A 21,212-nucleotide genomic window follows, 5' to 3' on the forward strand; every position below is an offset into this window, starting at 1 on the left:
CAAGATTTACCGAGTATGAGAGCAAATTCCACGTACAGTAATAGACTGACCTTTTGATATGTAAACCATTGCAAAATGTCTTTACTGATAATTTTATTTCGATTATAGGCAGCACGGTTGGTGTAATGGTTAGCATTACTGCCTCACAGTGTGCAGATTCCTTAGAAAGGTTTGATTAGTATTGTATTTAAAGACATTATCATGTAGGTGTACACAGGTTCGGACTGGCCCATAGGGGTACAGGGGAAACCACCGGTGGGCCCACTGCCTAGGGGCCCACCCTCTCAATTATACATTATGAATATGTTACATTATACTGCACAGGACTATGGTGTATTTTCTGCAGGGCATTGCTGTTATGAATCTGGTACATTATCATGCATATACTAGCAGTATTAACTATATATATTATTTAGGAGTTCAATGAGCGCCGATGTTTGTTAAATAGTGACATTGCGAAAATATAAAGAGTAATATATAAATTGCAAGGTACAAATACCTAATTCAGGCCGAAGTGGGTATATCTATAATTTTGTTAGTAATCTCACTCCAACTGTAGGACAACCTGTGATAAAAAGTTGCTCATTTATTGTAAATATGACCATCATTTATAAACTGCTATGTATCCCAAGTGGGAATTTTAATCCTAGCAGATAGTTGAATCATAGGTCATAACCGAGATGTAAGACAATGCTCTATATTGGTGACAAATGGGTGGCAAATATTTGCAGTACCAGGGTGTTCCTTGGTAGTCTCCTATCCAAGTACTTAACCCGGCCCTCCACTGCTTGGCTTCCAAGATCAGATGAGATTGGGCATCTCCAGCGGGGTATAACCGCAGACCTTATGCTCACCCTTGTCACACTGTGTCCAAAATTGGGCACAGACAGGAGCCAATTTGCGTTATTATGTGAGCCACAGGTATCGATACAGCTGATTTGATGTGGAAATCAAATTTTTTTTATCATAAATGATAAGGTATAACAAAAGATTAAATACCCATCTAGGTTTTCACGGCTTAGGTAGTCGCAGTACAAGTAGGAATAAACCTCTTAAATGCACAGTTATCACATGTATGAAAATAAAACATTAAATCATAATATTATTTTAACTGTGCCAAAAAGGGAAACCTCCAAATTTGGTCTCCAAAACAATAATGAACGTATGAGATTACACTCTGAATTGTGAAAATCAAAACAACAAGAAAACATAAGCAATGAAACCTTCAGCTCTCATGACCAATCAGAAATTATTCTCAAGTAATAGAAAAATAATAAATTGACACAGAGTGTGTTCTATATAATATATATGTCATAAGTAAATACTGAGATAAATATGGATTTCTGCAGTATAAAAAAAGAGAGAGAGAGAGAAGGCGTTTTGTGTGCTAGATAGGGTCCAGAAATAGCAGATGTATCCACATCCGCTTTTTAGATAGAAATATAGACCCCAAAAGGGTTGTACTTATTCCCTTGCTGGTGATAATTGACTGTCAATAGTATAATAGTCTATGTACCATGTGGGTAAGATATTATGAATACCGGTCCGTGCAATGAAAATGCACTGGTGCACAAAAACACATGTATATACCAAACCTGGTGTACATTCATATAGTTTTGGTCCTACTTGTATACTGAGGGAGATCCTGGTATAAGGAAGGTGCCGGCCGCGTCTGCCCACGTTCTGCCTGCTGCCGAGCTCCGGCCGCACTATACTTCCTGTTTGGCTGGTTCCCTTGGCGACGGACTTTGCCGAGAACGGCTCGTTGCGGTCACGTGTGCGCACCACGTGACCGTGAGGATGTAGTCTCCTTCCTGACGTACGTTTCGCAAATAGCTTGGTCACAGGGCGTCAGTGGGTTCAAACCCTTGTTTGTTCTTATATTGGTGGTACTGTTAACTGATTGGTTCTTAGTAAGAGATTGATAGATATTCGGACCTGTCATAGTCGATATCAGACCTGCTGGTTCCCATTGGATAATATGTCATGATTGACAGTTAAAAGGACCATTCAGCATTTCATAGTGGACAATCATATAATTATTTAAAAAAGAGCTGGTGAGATTAATTTAGGGTAATATTTACAAAAAATAGGGATATAGAGATGATATAAATTATAAAACAATTAAAATGGAATGTAAATAAATACCTTTGTCTATATAAATATGGGTATAAAAATAAATATAAAGAAAAAAATAATGTAATAAAAATTGCAGATTATTATATATATAAATAAATCTATGTATAACACATAGTGTGCCTGTACCTAAAAAGGCAAATATATACATTATTAAGGGGAAATAATATTAGATTAAGGTATTGCTGGAAGGTTATTATTGAAAATTATTAAAAAACGAATTATTAGTGAATGTATGACAGTGACTAATATAAATAAAAATAAATATAAAAATAAATATAAAAATAATAATAAATTGAAGGGTCTATGTAGTGATGTGTGATGTATGGGTTGTAACAATTATTTGGAATATAATATTAATGTGCAAGAATCATTACGAGGGCATGGTGATGGAAATTGATATTTTGTACACAAAAAGAGCATGTATATGCACATACATTAATATGCATATGTATGTATATGAAAAAATGGTGAAACAGTTGATTATGAGCCCATAGTGCTGAAATATATATATGTAAATATAGAAAGAAACAAAAAATTGTGGTAGATTGGATGTGTATTTAGTGATACAGACTTAAAAGTTTTTTTTATCATTAGGTGTGATACAGTGAAGGTAACGATAGAGTGTATAAGATGATTAAAATTAATAATGGTTGAAAAATAAATTAATATAGAAAAATGTATTTATAATATATATATAAATAGATAGACCGTTAAAGATTATTTAATTAATAGCAGTGTTATATAGTAAATTCAAATAATGAAATGATGAGGATTATTATCTTATTGAGATACTCTATAATGTCATAAAAATATATTATTAATGCTAGTGTTGTATTTTAGAATCTGATTAATAGGAAATACAGAATATATCATATTTATTATCAATATTGTGCAATAAACTTAACATTTCATGATAAGTGGTAAATGAAAAATTGATTAAGATTAGGGGGGAGGGGGCAGAAAAAATTCAGGACAGTGGAATTACTGTTTTAATTTAAGAAAACTCCATAGTTGATGTTTTCATTCATGCCAAAAGGGTGGATAGTGCCTAGTTTGAAGATCCACTCACATTCTTTCTTCAATAGGATATCTGTCAGACTTCCACCACGTATTCCGAGTTTGATTTTTTCAAGTCCGAAGACCCTCAGATCCTCCCATCTATTATCATGGTGTTGGTAGAAATGGCGTGCTACCGTAGTGAGTGGTTTCATCTTTCTTTTATCAGAGGTGGCATTACGTATAGTCCCAATGTGTTCTAGAACACGTTGTTTCAGTGGGCGAGTGGACATACCCACATATTTCTTGTCACAGCTACATTTGATGCAGTAGATGACACCTTCAGTTAGACAATTCATATAATCATTAATCTTGAATTCTGTCCCGTATTTATCTTTTACTTCCTTCACTATTTCAATGTGTCTGCAAGCTTTGCATTTCCCACAGGGATATGTTCCTGTTGTGATGATTTTCTTTGTGGGTATTCTTTGGAAATGACTTTGTACCAGTTGGTCTTTTAAATTTCTGGACCTCCGCCAACTCATGGAAACACGTGGACCAAGTTTTTCTGATAAGTCTGAGTCAGCATGTAATACATGCCAATGTTTTTGTATCGCTTCACTTATCTCCCTCCATTCATGGCAATAGTTGCCCACAAATCTAATAGTATTTGTGTTCTGTGCTGTCTCTTTCTTCTTGAAGATAATGTCATCCCTAGGGACAATTTGTGCATTCCGTGAGGCTTTTTTTATTGCGGTATTACTGTACCCTCTTTCACGTAGTCGTTGGGCCAGCTCTGTACTCTGTTTTTTAAAGTTGTGATCATCTGAGCAATTCCTGCGAAGACGCAGGAATTCCCCTTTTGGTATATTTTCTATGGTGGGATGAAAATGTGAACTTGTCTGATGTAGCAGGGTATTAGTCGCAGTAGTTTTGCGGTACAGACTTGTGGCGATCATTCCCTCTGAGTCCTTGTATATCATTAGGTCCAAAAATGGTAACTCCGTCTGGCTGATGTTATGAGTTAGACGAAGATTAAGATTGTTGTCGTTGAGACGCTCTATGAACTGATGTAATAGTTGTAGGTCCCCTTCCCATATCATAAAGATATCGTCTATATATCTCGTCCACATGATGATGTTAGATGTGAAATCATCATTGGTATCTTTAAAGACGAATTCTCTCTCCCACCATCCTAAAAAAATATTCGCATAAGTAGGTGCACAGGCCGCCCCCATAGCTGTACCTCGCGTTTGAAGGTAAAATCTATCATTGAATACGAAGAAATTATAATGCAATACAAAGTGCAACAATTTAATCAAAAAGGTATGAAATTCCTCCCAGCCTTCGTCATGTAGAAAATATTCAACTGCTGCTATACCTTCTGTGTGGCCAATAGAGGTATATAGTGCTTCTACATCCAATGATACTAGGTATTGGTTGTCCTCCAATTTTACGTCATGAAGTTTCCTAAGCATGTCTGCTGTGTCTTGTATATATGAAGGAAGACCCAGTACAAGATGTCTGAGGTGTAAGTCCAAGAAAATGCTCGCCTTTTCAGTTAGTCCTCATATACCTTATACTATCGGTCTCCCAGGTGGGTTTAGAATATTTTTGTGCACTTTTGGCAACATGTAGTATGTAGGAATTTTTGGATTCTGAGTTTGTAAGTATTCATATTCTTGTCTTGTAATTGACCCTTGTTCTCGAGCCTGAGTAATAATCTTAGAGTAAACCAACATGTAGTTACCCAGGGGGTTCAAAAGTATCCTTTTGTAGCAGTCAGTAGATTCCAGTTGTCGTAGTGCTTCTTTGATATAATCTGTTTTAGGCCAAATCACAATATTACCTCCCTTGTCCGAGGGCTTTATTATGACATCCTGCCATGTTTGTATCTCCCTCATGGCCTTTCTTTCTTGATATGTCATGTTTGAATGGCGGAAATGTTTCTTATTGGTATGAATTAGATCAAATTCTTTTGCAACCAGTTTCTGGAATACCTGAACTTCTGGGCATATTTGTTCAGGTGGAAAGTATGTAGACTTCTTCTTGATAGCAGGCCTGATAGGAGGTCTGTGGTCCATACGATTTGACACGTATTGGTCTTGTTCTAATTCATATAGTGCAGCCAGTGCTTCTTCCTCCATTGCTTGAAGGTCTGAGGTTGCGGATTCCTCTATTTCGGGGGTTTCTCCCCTTGTGGTAATGGGAGTTATTTTATCACTATAGAGTTTTGTCAATATTAATTTCCTTCCAAATAGTTTCAAGTCCTTTTCCCATCTGAACCTCTCAAAATGCCCTGTAGGAGAGAATGTCAGGCCTTTACTCAATATAGATTTTTGTGCATCTGTGAGTATGTGTTCGGAAAGATTAATAATTTTGAGTTTATTATCATGTTGTTCATTTTCCACCTTGGTCAGTAAACTGGTAGTTGTCATCTCCTCTGTGTGTTTCGGGTCAGAGGGGGTGAGAAATCCCATTGTTGTTGACCTCTTCTTCCTCTTCCGCCCCCTCCTCGTCTTCCTTGAAACTATTTGGAAGGAAATTAATATTGACAAAACTCTATAGTGATAAAATAACTCCCATTACCACAAGGGGAGAAACCCCCGAAATAGAGGAATCCGCAACCTCAGACTTTCAAGCAATGGAGGAAGAAGCACTGGCTGCACTATATGAATTAGAACAAGACCAATACGTGTCAAATCGTATGGACCACAGACCTCCTATCAGGCCTGCTATCAAGAAGAAGTCTACATACTTTCCACCTGAACAAATATGCCCAGAAGTTCAGGTATTCCAGAAACTGGTTGCAAAAGAATTTGATCTAATTCATACCAATAAGAAACATTTCCGCCATTCAAACATGACATATCAAGAAAGAAAGGCCATGAGGGAGATACAAACATGGCAGGATGTCATAATAAAGCCCTCGGACAAGGGAGGTAACATTGTGATTTGGCCTAAAACAGATTATATCAAAGAAGCACTACGACAACTGGAATCTACTGACTGCTACAAAAGGATACTTTTGAACCCCCTGGGTAACTACATGTTGGTTTACTCTAAGATTATTACTCAGGCTCGAGAACAAGGGTCAATTACAAGACAAGAATATGAATACTTACAAACTCAGAATCCAAAAATTCCTACATACTACATGTTACCAAAAGTGCACAAAAATATTCTAAACCCACCTGGGAGACCGATAGTATCAGGTATAGGAGGACTAACTGAAAAGGCGAGCATTTTCTTGGACTTACACCTCAGACATCTTGTACTGGGTCTTCCTTCATATATACAAGACACAGCAGACATGCTTAGGAAACTTCATGACGTAAAATTGGAGGACAACCAATACCTAGTATCATTGGATGTAGAAGCACTATATACCTCTATTGGCCACACAGAAGGTATAGCAGCAGTTGAATATTTTCTACATGACGAAGGCTGGGAGGAATTTCATACCTTTTTGATCAAATTGTTGCACTTTGTATTGCATTATAATTTCTTCGTATTCAATGATAGATTTTACCTTCAAACGCGAGGTACAGCTATGGGGGCGGCCTGTGCACCTACTTATGCGAATATTTTTTTAGGATGGTGGGAGAGAGAATTCGTCTTTAAAGATACCAATGATGATTTCACATCTAACATCATCATGTGGACGAGATATATAGACGATATCTTTATGATATGGGAAGGGGACCTACAACTATTACATCAGTTCATAGAGCGTCTCAACGACAACAATCTTAATCTTCGTCTAACTCATAACATCAGCCAGACGGAGTTACCATTTTTGGACCTAATGATATACAAGGACTCAGAGGGAATGATCGCCACAAGTCTGTACCGCAAAACTACTGCGACTAATACCCTGCTACATCAGACAAGTTCACATTTTCATCCCACCATAGAAAATATACCAAAAGGGGAATTCCTGCGTCTTCGCAGGAATTGCTCAGATGATCACAACTTTAAAAAACAGAGTACAGAGCTGGCCCAACGACTACGTGAAAGAGGGTACAGTAATACCGCAATAAAAAAAGCCTCACGGAATGCACAAATTGTCCCTAGGGATGACATTATCTTCAAGAAGAAAGAGACAGCACAGAACACAAATACTATTAGATTTGTGGGCAACTATTGCCATGAATGGAGGGAGATAAGTGAAGCGATACAAAAACATTGGCATGTATTACATGCTGACTCAGACTTATCAGAAAAACTTGGTCCACGTGTTTCCATGAGTTGGCGGAGGTCCAGAAATTTAAAAGACCAACTGGTACAAAGTCATTTCCAAAGAATACCCACAAAGAAAATCATCACAACAGGAACATATCCCTGTGGGAAATGCAAAGCTTGCAGACACATTGAAATAGTGAAGGAAGTAAAAGATAAATACGGGACAGAATTCAAGATTAATGATTATATGAATTGTCTAACTGAAGGTGTCATCTACTGCATCAAATGTAGCTGTGACAAGAAATATGTGGGTATGTCCACTCGCCCACTGAAACAACGTGTTCTAGAACACATTGGGACTATACGTAATGCCACCTCTGATAAAAGAAAGATGAAACCACTCACTACGGTAGCACGCCATTTCTACCAACACCATGATAATAGATGGGAGGATCTGAGGGTCTTCGGACTTGAAAAAATCAAACTCGGAATACGTGGTGGAAGTCTGACAGATATCCTATTGAAGAAAGAATGTGAGTGGATCTTCAAACTAGGCACTATCCACCCTTTTGGCATGAATGAAAACATCAACTATGGAGTTTTCTTAAATTAAAACAGTAATTCCACTGTCCTGAATTTTTTCTGCCCCCTCCCCCCTAATCTTAATCAATTTTTCATTTACCACTTATCATGAAATGTTAAGTTTATTGCACAATATTGATAATAAATATGATATATTCTGTATTTCCTATTAATCAGATTCTAAAATACAACACTAGCATTAATAATATATTTTTATGACATTATAGAGTATCTCAATAAGATAATAATCCTCATCATTTCATTATTTGAATTTACTATATAACACTGCTATTAATTAAATAATCTTTAACGGTCTATCTATTTATATATATATTATAAATACATTTTTCTATATTAATTTATTTTTCAACCATTATTAATTTTAATCATCTTATACACTCTATCGTTACCTTCACTGTATCACACCTAATGATAAAAAAAACTTTTAAGTCTGTATCACTAAATACACATCCAATCTACCACAATTTTTTGTTTCTTTCTATATTTACATATATATATTTCAGCACTATGGGCTCATAATCAACTGTTTCACCATTTTTTCATATACATACATATGCATATTAATGTATGTGCATATACATGCTCTTTTTGTGTACAAAATATCAATTTCCATCACCATGCCCTCGTAATGATTCTTGCACATTAATATTATATTCCAAACAATTGTTACAACCCATACATCACACATCACTACATAGACCCTTCAATTTATTATTATTTTTATATTTATTTTTATTTATATTAGTCACTGTCATACATTCTCTAATAATTCGTTTTTTAATAATTTTCAATAATAACCTTCCAGCAATACCTTAATCTAATATTATTTCCCCTTAATAATGTATATATTTGCCTTTTTAGGTACAGGCACACTATGTGTTATACATAGATTTATTTATATATATAATAATCTGCAATTTTTATTACATTATTTTTTTCTTTATATTTATTTTTATACCCATATTTATATAGACAAAGGTATTTATTTACATTCCATTTTAATTGTTTTATAATTTATATCATCTCTATATCCCTATTTTTTGTAAATATTACCCTAAATTAATCTCACCAGCTCTTTTTTAAATAATTATATGATTGTCCACTATGAAATGCTGAATGGTCTTTTTAACTGTCAATCATGACATATTATCCAATGGGAACCAGCAGGTCTGATATCGACTATGACAGGTCCGAATATCTATCAATCTCTTACTAAGAACCAATCAGTTAACAGTACCACCAATATAAGAACAAACAAGGGTTTGAACCCACTGACGCCCTGTGACCAAGCTATTTGCGAAACGTACGTCAGGAAGGAGACTACATCCTCACGGTCACGTGGTGCGCACACGTGACCGCAACGAGCCGTTCTCGGCAAAGTCCGTCGCCAAGGGAACCAGCCAAACAGGAAGTATAGTGCGGCCGGAGCTCGGCAGCAGGCAGAACGCGGGCAGACGCGGCCGGCAACTTCCTTATACCAGGATCTCCCTCAGTATACAAGTAGGACCAAAACTATATGAATGTACACCAGGTTTGGTATATACATGTGTTTTTGTGCACCAGTGCATTTTCATTGCACGGACCGGTATTCATAATATCTTACCCACATGGTACATAGACTATTATACTATTGACAGTCAATTATCACCAGCAAGGGAATAAGTGCAACCCTTTTGGGGTCTATATTTCTATCTAAAAAGCGGATGTGGATACATCTGCTATTTCTGGACCCTATCTAGCACACAAAACGCCTTCTCTCTCTCTCTCTCTTTTTTTATACTGCAGAAATCCATATTTATCTCAGTATTTACTTATGACATATATATTATATAGAACACACTCTGTGTCAATTTATTATTTTTCTATTACTTGAGAATAATTTCTGATTGGTCATGAGAGCTGAAGGTTTCATTGCTTATGTTTTCTTGTTGTTTTGATTTTCACAATTCAGAGTGTAATCTCATACGTTCATTATTGTTTTGGAGACCAAATTTGGAGGTTTCCCTTTTTGGCACAGTTAAAATAATATTATGATTTAATGTTTTATTTTCATACATGTGATAACTGTGCATTTAAGAGGTTTATTCCTACTTGTACTGCGACTACCTAAGCCGTGAAAACCTAGATGGGTATTTAATCTTTTGTTATACCTTATCATTTATGATAAAAAAAATTTGATTTCCACATCAAATCAGCTGTATCGATACCTGTGGCTCACATAATAACGCAAATTGGCTCCTGTCTGTGCCCAATTTTGGACACAGTGTGACAAGGGTGAGCATAAGGTCTGCGGTCATACCCCGCTGGAGATGCCCAATCTCATCTGATCTTGGAAGCCAAGCAGTGGAGGGCCGGGTTAAGTACTTGGATAGGAGACTACCAAGGAACACCCTGGTACTGCAAATATTTGCCACCAATATAGAGCATTGTCTTACATCTCGGTTATGACCTATGATTCAACTATCTGCTAGGATTAAAATTCCCACTTGGGATACATAGCAGTTTATAAATGATGGTCATATTTACAATAAATGAGCAACTTTTTATCACAGGTTGTCCTACAGTTGGAGTGTGATTACTAACAAAATTATAGATATACCCACTTTGGCCTGAATTAGGTATTTGTACCTTGCAATTTATATATTACTCTTTATATTTTCGCAATGTCACTATTTAACAAACATCGGCGCTCATTGAACTCCTCAATAATCAATTTTAATGAGAATTAATAAAATATTGTATTTTAGTTAGCTATTGTGACATTTAGTCGTACAACATTATCTGTATGAGTGCTTCCCAACAAGAGTCTTCTTTTTTCTTTTTTTCATGTTTACACTATGAATAACTGACTCGGGGGAGCACCCTGATGGGTAGCCTTTTTTTGATACATAAAAATAAGGAATGTGTTACCTTAAGTATCTGCTCCCCAAAATAAGGATTTGAACCTTAAATTTATTTATCAGTTTATACAGATAATCATCATTATACACATACACCAATTATACCAGTGCGGTTTCCAACTTTTTGTTTCTCAATCTATATATATTATTTATCAAGGGGCCCAGACCATGCACTAATGGTTACCCAAGCCTCAAAGAATGGGCCCCTACTACTGCATTTCCCCCGGTGGGCCCTTCATGCCCCAGTCCAACACTGGGTGTACATATGTCTTAAAGATGATGATGATGATGCTTCTTGAACCAAAAGAGGATCTCTTTGAATATTTGTTGCATTAATAAATGTGTACAATATTCCTAAACTGTATACAGTGGAGGCAGACATTTTGTGGGAACAACACCTCCTGACTCAGATGCCATTTCACTATCTCAAAGCCAATGTATAGACTGAATATTGGTTTAGCCCGCCATATAGTAGGAACTACCACCATACATAAACAATGGGTACATATTAAAAATCATAATAACTTTCTCAGCTTTGACAACCCAAATGTAATTTTGAAGGGGTTGAGCAATAGTGCTTCATTCTACCCTGCAATCTGTTTTATCGTTTGTTTGTTTGTTTGTTTCTTATTACGATCTATAAAATGTTCATCTAGTTACAGTATAAAGCCAAACTGTATTATTTTTTTTTCTAAGATAATATTGGTAAAAAAAAATAAAAATGATTTAACCAAAAATGATAATAGTAATAATAGTTATATGGATTCATATTTGTGTTAATATTTTATTTGTCCTTTGGATCTGTGAGGAAAGCACAAAAGGTACAGCTGGAAGAAACACCATGCCACAAAATTGCATAGAATTTTTACCCCGAAAATAAAATGAATTTGTAAAATTTAAACCAATTAGAAATAAACAACCTAATTACATAGGTACCTTTTATTCCTACGACTTTGACATATAAGTTCACAATGTCCATTAAATCACTCACAATATTAATACCATGTTTAATATAACATTCATTTTGCAATTTTAGACAATGCCCCTTTAGTGTGTGAGCTTTTATTAACATAAAAAAATGGAGAACGGTAAATTCAAAATGGCCGGCATTTGTTAAAGAAATTTGTGTCAAACTGGTTTTTGACTTGGAGATCCCAAGCTAATCTCAGTAGTATATAGATAACCAAAGTATGCAATCTAGAATATTCACTATATATGTGTCATTGTACATGACAGAAAATTCACCATGAACAACTACACACTCAACACATAACAGGGCAAACACAAAAAAGGCACAAGACTAGTACATCAGAAAGACCTTTTTTTTAATTGTTTAAACTCTAGTTCAAGTAATATTAAAGCGTGCCTGACGCATATATACAGTGAAGGCAGCCATTTTGTTGCTTGATACATTATTCAGCCTATCACTTCAGTGATGTCAAAATTTCCTAATGAAATAATTCTTATAAATAATTGCTTGAACAACAAATTGTCTGCATGTACTGGATATAAGCGACAAATATGCTTTAAGATTGTTACTGATACTTGTTTCACGTCATAGCCAAAACAATGCAAGATGTGTAACACAATACATTACTAATGCAAAAAAGTGTCACTTCATATAGTATAAAAATGTATATACAGTAAATTACTAGAACTGTCTTTTTTTCAATTAATACAGTCAATATGTACAGTATATATCACGTATTATGATACTTTATTTAGGAATTAAATGGGGATTTACTGTATATTTGTGTTAGTAGCACAACCATCGAATGTCAATGCACAGTTGCTTTAGTTATTATTAATACTTTACTTCATTAATTCTAAAGGGAGTTTCAGACAAAAAATACTTTTATCCCCTACCTCATATTGTATCAAATCGTAATAATGCTTCAATGTCAGACTTAAAAATATGTAGAGCAGTTGGCAATATTGGACTTATACTGAAGTATGCAGCTCAGCTGGCAATATCAGACTTTTACCCTTTTCCACTGCAACAATAACCAGGGTTATTGCCAGGTCAACTTGGGTCATGACTCAGTGTTAAAAGTTCCCTGAAAAATAACCAAGATCCAGTAGCTACCAGGGTCTGACCCAGAAAAAACCCGGGTAAAGCTGCAGTGTACGTGGGTGACCTGGGTCCTGTTAAAAGCCTATGGACAGCTGGCTCACCAGCGCTTGGAGATGATGTCATCTCCAAGCACCAGCTCAGGGAAGACTTGCCACCAACCCGGGTACACCCTGCGGTGTCTACGGGGTTTCAAGCAAGTGTGACGCAGCTTGAAACCTGTGTTCAATTACCCGGGTTTGAACAGGGATTTTAGTGGAAAATGGTATTATTCGGTAGTATGCTGGCCAACTGGTATTGGCAATATCACACTTGTACTGTAGTATGCTGGTCAGCTGGCAATATCGGGATGTAGTTAAAAGGGTCAATAATAACAATGTCGGCATTTGGGTTAATCTGTGGGCTGGAGGGTTAGGCTGCAGGCGGAGGTTAGGGTTGGGCTGCAGGGGGAAGGTTGGGGTTAGGCAATAGAGGGTGGGTTAGAGATTAAGGATAGCTGAGAAATACTAACCCAAATGCCAGAGGATCGGTGGTGTGACCCAGAAGAGATGGTCACATGACCACCGGGTCACGGAAGACATGGCCAGAGTTGCTGCAGCTGTCAGAAATAGGTAAGTCACCTCTGGGCCACCAGGGACAATAGTTTCACATTCTAACATGTCCTCATTTTATCACTGCCTACATGATGAATGTTGACATTATGACCATGTCGATAGTCTCATGTTTCCTACCCAGACAGGCAATATCTGACTTATACTGTAGTTTATTAGCCAGCTGGTATTGGCAGTATCAGACTTATACTGCAGTATGGTGGCCAGCTGGTATTGGCACTTACAGTATACTGCAGTACGTTGGCTAGCTGGTATTGGCAATATTAGACATATACTGTAGCCAGTGGCATCGGAACTGGGGGGGGGGCAAGGGGGCAGCATGCCCCCCCCCCCAATATGACAGGCGCAGGTGAGGGGGAGCGCTTACCTCCGATACCCACGGTGACTTGTCCTCTAAAAAAAGTCTGCTGCCGCACAGCTGCAGCGTGCTTTGCTGTGCGCTGTCCAAGCCGGCTCTTCACTGATGCATTACTGGGAGGAGGCGGGGATGTTCCAGCAGGCTCCGCATGGCCACGTTTCCTCCCAGTAATGCATCAGTGAAGAGTCGGCTTGGACTGCGCACAGCATAGCACGCTGTCACCGCTGGTATCGGAGGTAAGCGCTCCCCCGCACTAGGTGAGCGCCAATATGTATGCTTTTCGGCGCAACCCCCCCCTTCCCCAACCTCAAAACAATCTGGCGCCCCTGACTGTAGCTGACCTTCACTGGAAGGATAATGCAATCTTTTCCTACTCTCCAGGGTTCAACTCCAGCACAGGAAAAAAACAAAACACATTGATTTACAATTTTTATAATGCTTTTAAAAACTAGCATAAAAATGTGATCACCTTATAAACACTGGGCGATGCAAAGCTGAATGCAAGCTGGTTGCAATTGTACCCACATTGCATGCACGGACCTAAATGCATATATTCACCCATATGTTGAGTTGCATGAATCTATGTGAGAGCGCCACCCCTATCGATACACTTATTATTATAGCTGTCATTATTATCAGTGCACACCTTGTACCAGCCTTATCCTTGGTGCAAGTCATGCTCCTGAAAACTGGCATATTTATGCCCGCAGTTCTGTGACCACACCATCAATACACCTTCACCATGCTTAGCCTGCAATCAAATGTCCCATTGCTACAAACTTACTCCATTATGGGTGGCATTTACTAAGCATCGCATCTGGATACCTACCAGCATAAATAATGCTAGTTTGTACCAAGAAATTCACAAAGGACTTCCCTCCCAGCAAGAGCTGTCCTTTGTGATAGAAGGACTTCCGGGTTTAGGATCCGGGAGCCCTTCCGCACACGCGCAGACGGATGCATGTGCCACGGTGGGTTCTTAGAGGAATCCGATTGGATCCCTCTCAGGTCAGATTGCAAACAGAAGCCCAAAGGTTTCTATTGGATAACGCCACTCAAAGATGGCGTTACCCGCTGGATCCAAGCTCCAGAATGATTCAAAAGCTTGGTACATATGGAAAATGCAGTAAAAACCGCAAAAAAATTAATTTTCAGAGTTTTTATCGCATTTTAGGGTTTAGCACATCTCGACCTATAGCTGTAAGTGGGGACATGATTGACTTGGATACAACTTGCCCCATAGCTGTGTAAGTTCAGCTCTGGTGCACAAAAACACAAGACCCATACACATTACAAGCTTGCTTTCCACTCAGCCCTCTGTGTAAATAAGTTTAATAGCTACATTTTGGGACAGATGTACTAAGCCTTGGAGAGAGATAACGTGGAGAGGGATAAAGTAATACCCAATCAACTCCTGTGATTTTTCAAACACAGCCTGTGACAAGGCCGTTAGGAGCGGATTGACTGTTACTTTATCTCTCTCCACTTTATCACCTAAAAGGCTTAAGTACTGTATTCTGACTTAGACGCAACTTGGCCATATGTCTTTTAATGGAATAGGGCGTTTCATGGTGCAAACTACATGATGGCAAAGTCAATATACGGAACTGTCCTGACTTGTGGGAGTGTCAGTGGAGTGTGGTGGCCGTGTATCAAAAGCTCCCGGTGAGTCATGCATATGAGGAAGGGAAGCCTGTTTCGGATGACCGTTGCAGTTGCCAGCGTATAATCAATGGGCGGTGCCGGTTTCCACTTGCAGACACACGATCCCCCACATTAGATGAACGGATACTCTCTAGAGCATAAAGCAGTAAGACAGGCTTCCATGGCTACCCGCAACTACAGCCACTTATGTGGGACTCACCTCTTGTCTCTAGTCCTCTCTCTGGGTTGTCTATTACTGAGGCATGGTATTACCCTATAGGGGGTGCTAATGAGGGGGATTACCACTATTTTGCATCATGGAGCAAATTATATTGGGCCATGTCTGTAAAATGCCCATGGTGTTGAAGTGCTCATTATTCCACCCCAGCAGTGGGCGGTCTAGCACTGGAGCAGACCAAGATGTGATGCGAAACAGCCCATGCAGCAATTGAAATTTGACAGTTACAGCAGTATGTGACAATTTTTTTTGGCATTATGGTTTATTAAGGATGGTACCAATGTTAGAGTTACAACTGTTGCACGGGGTGCAGTGGCGCCACCATACCTACACACAAGGTCTCCAATCCTGCTTTTCAGAGCATGCTTTGGGCCGGGTCATGTGCAATGAAACCCCATTTGGCCTTTAACTGAAACAGACTATGTAACTTCCCCAGCTGGGGCTGCTGCCTTCAATTTTGTATAGGGACCCGACGATGGAATGTTGGGGCACACAAAAGTACCTCCGTTCAGGGACATCTTAACCTATAGGCATATTGGGCAGCTGCCCAGGGCCCCACAATTCTAGGGGTCGTCCATCTGGGGTGGGTGGTGGTTACACAATCAGAGTAGCCAGATAGCATTCTCTACCTGCCTCCCAGCCTGCAGTGAATGACTGTTTGCATGCTGATTGGTGGATGGCTGGAGCAATACACCAATCAGAGTGCTAACAGCCATTCACTGCATGAAAGCATGTAGAGATGGTGCAGGACTGCAGGAGGGTCAAGTTATGATTTTATATTTTGTATTGGTTCCAATGAACGGGTGTGTAGGGGCCCCACTGCATTGCTTTGCCCAGGGCCTAAAGTGCTGTTAAGACTGCCCTGCCTCCGTTGTGCTAAAAGGTTGCAACTTAAAACACAGTCAAGCATGTGATAATATGGACAATCCACCAGGATAATTAACACAATGCTTTCATGTGAAGTAAACTGTATTTCAAATGTTTTCTATTTGAATGAAAATGGATAATGTACAAAGGGGGTCATTCCGAGTTGATAGCTCGCTAGCAGTTTTTAGCAGCCGTGCAAATGCATTGTTGCCGCCCACCGGGGAGTGTAATTTCGCTTTGCATTAGTGAGAACGCCTGTGCAGCAGAGCGCCTGCAAAAACATTTTGTGCAGAACATGACCAGCCCTGGACTTGCTCTTCGTGTGCGTTGATTCTAACGTTGGTGGGATGGCTTTTGACGTCACACACCCGCTCAGCGTTCGCCCAGCCACGCCTGCGTTTTCCCTCACACGCCTGCGTTTTTCCAAACTGTCCCAGAAAACGGTCAGTTGACACCCAGAAACGGCCCCTTCCTGTCAATCTTCTTGCGTTGTGCCGTGCGACTGAAAGCTTCGCTAGAACCTGTGCAAAACCACAAAGGACTTTGTACCCGTACGTCGCGCTTGTGCATTGCGGTGCATACGCATGCGCAGAAATGCCGATTTTTAGCCTGATCGCTGCGCTGCGAACAATAGCAGCTAGCGATCAACTCGGAATGACCCCCAATGTCTGTATGTGTACACTTCAGTAGCTCAATATTACTTTTAGAGTTGATCATGACCGTTCCTTCTTTTAAATTACTACTGCTTTAAATCTATAGGCCACATACCCAACAAGTACGTTTTCTGTTACTTATTTTGGAGACAAATATATCATCATTAAGTCGTCTGCAAAATAAAATTAGCTTTGCAATAGCCTCGCGGAAGTTAGACTACTAATTTGTAACTGGTTGCAATGAGTGACATATTTGTGCGATTTGCAAATCTTGCCAATATCTGTGTCCTACTAGTTTTGACAACTACAGAAAGTTAGAACTGAGGGTGCAATGTGAAGTCACTTCCTGTTCAAGAGGAAGGAGGAGCAACGTTGCCCTGTTCTTTATCTGCTAATGTTTACTGTAGAAGCTTTTTATACAGTAATTAGCATATTCTCTCAATGGGAATTAATGAAAAATACATAGTCTTATAATCCTTTTTACATTACAGGTTGAGTATCCCTTATCCAAAATGCTTGGGACCAGAGGTATTTTGGATATCGGATTTTTCCGTATTTTGGAATAATTGCATACCATAATGAGATATCATGGTGATGGGACCTAAATCTAAGCACAGAATGTATTTATGTTTCATATACACCTTATACACACAGCCTGAAGGTCATTTTAACCAATATTTTTTATAACTTTGTGCATTAAACAAAGTGTATCTACATTCACACAATTAATTTATGTTTCATATACACCTTATACACACAGCCTGAAGCGAATTTAATACAATATTTTTAATAACTATGTGTACATTGAGCCATCAAAAAACAAAAGTTTCACAATCTCACTCTCACTCAAAAAGTCCGTATTTCGGAATATTCCGTATTTCGGATATTTGGATATGGCATACTCAACCTGTATAACAATCCAGCTTAACATATAAATAAAGTTAATAGACAAGAATGGTGAAAAACCAATGTTTTGACATCTTTCATATATTTAGATGAAATATGACGCTTAAGTCATAGATGCAGTACAATATATTGAGACAATTAGTGTAATCTTCAACCCTCAGATAAGTACAAATGGGGTAAAGTAATGAAAATATTTACATTTCCTGCTGTGCTGATCAGTTATCATACCTACCAACTCTGCAGCACTTTGGGACATGCCACAAAGGGGCATGGGATGTGCCTAATACTTCTTACTCTCTAAGCCATACATTAACCTCCGTCCCGTCCAGAGACTCATCCATTAGCCCCCAGTTGGGATGGGTGGACACAGCCCTCAAATCGGGTCTGTCCTCCCTAAATCAGGACAGTTGGCAGACATGGTTAAATGCCTCAAGGTTAACAACCCGGTCTAGGATTATAGATAGGGATCCGTCCGCAAACCCATGTCAAAAAAGACCACCTGTCATTTACATAAAATGCTGTGGTAATCATTTTGTAGACTGCAGACCAATTAATTAGAGACCAGTAACATTTGTCATATAACATGACTTTTAATCACAAAATGACTTGATGATGTTACTGTTCCTAGCACTGATTGGCTAAATTCCCTTGGTTCAACCTCCAGCATTCCACAATAATGGCTGCCCCCGCTATGTATAGACAGGCGAACTTAACAAGTGGCAATTTCCAGGGACTTGTTACTTATCTTTAAACCAGGCCTTTAGTGGCCACCACAGGTGAACCTCTTAAAAGTCGTATCTGGACATACGGCCTTCTCTAAAATAGTCTTATACCATCAGGTGTAATCTTACGCCCACACCTTATACGTGCATAGCCCTGTTGCGCATACTATAGCTTGTGCTTATACCCCCATATCTGTCCCCAGATGTGGGTGGCCATAAATGCCAATGATATAGAATTGAACATGTTTCTTTCTATTGCTGCATTTTTGCAGACCACATTGGACTTGCCCAATTCTCAGCCAGGCCCTCAATCGCTATTCCCGCTACTTTCCTCATGAATACCCCAAACATGCAATAATGCTTTCAATTCAAGGACAGTCCAGTCACCGCAACAGACCTTGTTTTTGAATACAGCACAATATTGTTAGCTTATATTTCTTCGGGGTTTTCCGTTTGCGTTGTTTACAGTTTTTAAAAAAAATGTACATAAACTACAGTACTTTAAAATCAATATTTTTGAACCTGCAAAATATATTTAAATTTATATATATATCTATATTTTTTAATTTATATCCAAAGACTACTTCAACGTACAGTACAACACTAATACCACAAAATGGGTGTGTGGACTGTGGGGGGAGAGTTATATTACACCTATCTTTGTTACTGATTTGCAGAATCTAACCAACACATTAGTATTCTTTGTTGAAACATGCACATGTGACTACCTTATTTGTTCCGTGGGGTTCACCCCCCATAAAAATCCCACCTGTTCGACACATCTTTGGGTACGCGATGCGCTGTGGGTATAGGTCAATAAATATTTGCTGCAGAGGACTCTCACACTTTGACCACAGTTCTCAAAAGACATAGGCATTATCTCTTATTTTACAGGAACATAGAATATCAAAACAGCAAGCATCCAGTGCCTGCAAAAGCAACAAGTTAAATCTCTCAGTGCAAACATAAGCCTAGTAAAGAGCTGTTTCGGTGCAGCTAGAAAACAATAACCAATGAAGACATTTCTGAAACTATCCTACAGCTGGCTGTGCAGAAAAGGTATGACCGCCGTAGCTACCAATCAGGTGCCTGCTTTCATTTTCTAAAGTGGACTAGAGCAATGAGGGCTTAAATCCGATTGGTTTCTAGGGGCCACACCTCATTTTTACAGAGTTTCATGTAGAAGAGTTTTCATGAATGCCCGTACTGTGCTGCCTTACTCCAACACAGGTCCTTGCCCTGTAGCCCACTGTAGTAGCGCTTCGATGCCAATGTCTGTGTACTTGATTCTACACATAATAAAAGTCTTTTTTACACATCCGTAACAGTGTGCATGGCCAGGAAGTCAGGTTTTTTTTGCCTACTCAAAAACACCAACAAAGAAGCAACATATGATAAAATATGAATGTTAATCCTTACACAATAAATGCACCAAGACTGGGAATAATATTAAATACTAAAATAAAAATGGAGTGCTGAGTGCAATAGAAAATTGCTTCTCTTGGAAGTGTGCATTAAAAAGAGCACTGTATGCTTCCGGCATTATCTGTTATCCAGAGTCAGCTTCCACACTGCAAACAATATGTAAAGGGCAATGCGGGAATTGACTCCCTGACAGCACTAAAAATATTGCAACTGCTCAGTCCCAGTTAGAGAGATGTGTCCAACGGTTTGTCCGGAGTCTCTGCCTCTCCTTCCTCCTCATGATCCTGGCTTTTGTGATTTCCCGAATTTGTAGACTTCCCACTGTCAGGCGTTAAGATTGCAGAGCTGTGCTCTCCATCTTCGCTGAATTTCCCCTTCATTGCCTCTTGAACAAACTCTTGAATTTCCATCGGAAGTCGTTTGAATTTGTCCTGGTATTCCTGATCAAGTTCAACCTGAAACTGGAACACAGAAAGGGAGAACATGAGACAATATAACATTTTCTTAGCCCGATTGACAGTGGTGGAGTTAGAATGTTTTGGGACCTATTTCAAAATGTGCAGACAACTCATGCGTGATCTCACAAAGCGGTACAGTGATTCCGACATACTAAGAGTATATGCCAGTTCAATATAGCCTAGCAAAGAACACCTACATATAGGTTGTGTAAAGAATTCCAATGTAGCATATTTTAGTACATGGGTGGTCATTCCGAGTTGTTCGCTCGCTAGCTGTTTTTAGCAGCCGTGCAAACACCATGCCGCCTCCCACCGGTAGTGTATTATAGCTTAGCAGAAGTGCGTACGAAAGGATCGCAGAGCGGCTACAAAAAAAAAAATCTGTGCAGTTTCAGAGTAGCTTCCGACCTATTCAGCGCTTGCGATCACTTCAGAC

The 21,212-nt window shown here is 38.8% G+C and overlaps 1 protein-coding gene and 2 pseudogenes across 2 annotated transcripts in view; 1 reads left to right on the forward strand and 2 right to left on the reverse strand.

The window, feature by feature from the left end:
* Positions 1-722: 722 nt before the first annotated feature.
* LOC134912324 (5S ribosomal RNA) lies at positions 723-843 on the reverse strand (annotated as a pseudogene).
* A 9,365-nt stretch (positions 844-10,208) lies between these two features.
* Positions 10,209-10,329, forward strand: LOC134912065 (5S ribosomal RNA; annotated as a pseudogene).
* A 1,264-nt stretch (positions 10,330-11,593) lies between these two features.
* Positions 11,594-21,212, reverse strand: part of PLCB1 (phospholipase C beta 1) — a 1,298,702-nt gene continuing 1,289,083 nt past the window's right edge. For both annotated transcript variants that reach the window (XM_063918579.1, XM_063918581.1), the window contains one exon: positions 11,594-20,773. In XM_063918579.1, the coding sequence (XP_063774649.1) occupies positions 20,543-20,773 (231 nt within the window). In that variant the 3' untranslated portion in view covers positions 11,594-20,542. The remainder of the gene's footprint in view (positions 20,774-21,212) is intronic.

This window comes from Pseudophryne corroboree, chromosome 4, assembly GCF_028390025.1.
Source record: "Pseudophryne corroboree isolate aPseCor3 chromosome 4, aPseCor3.hap2, whole genome shotgun sequence".
Lineage (NCBI taxonomy): Eukaryota > Metazoa > Chordata > Amphibia > Anura > Myobatrachidae > Pseudophryne > Pseudophryne corroboree.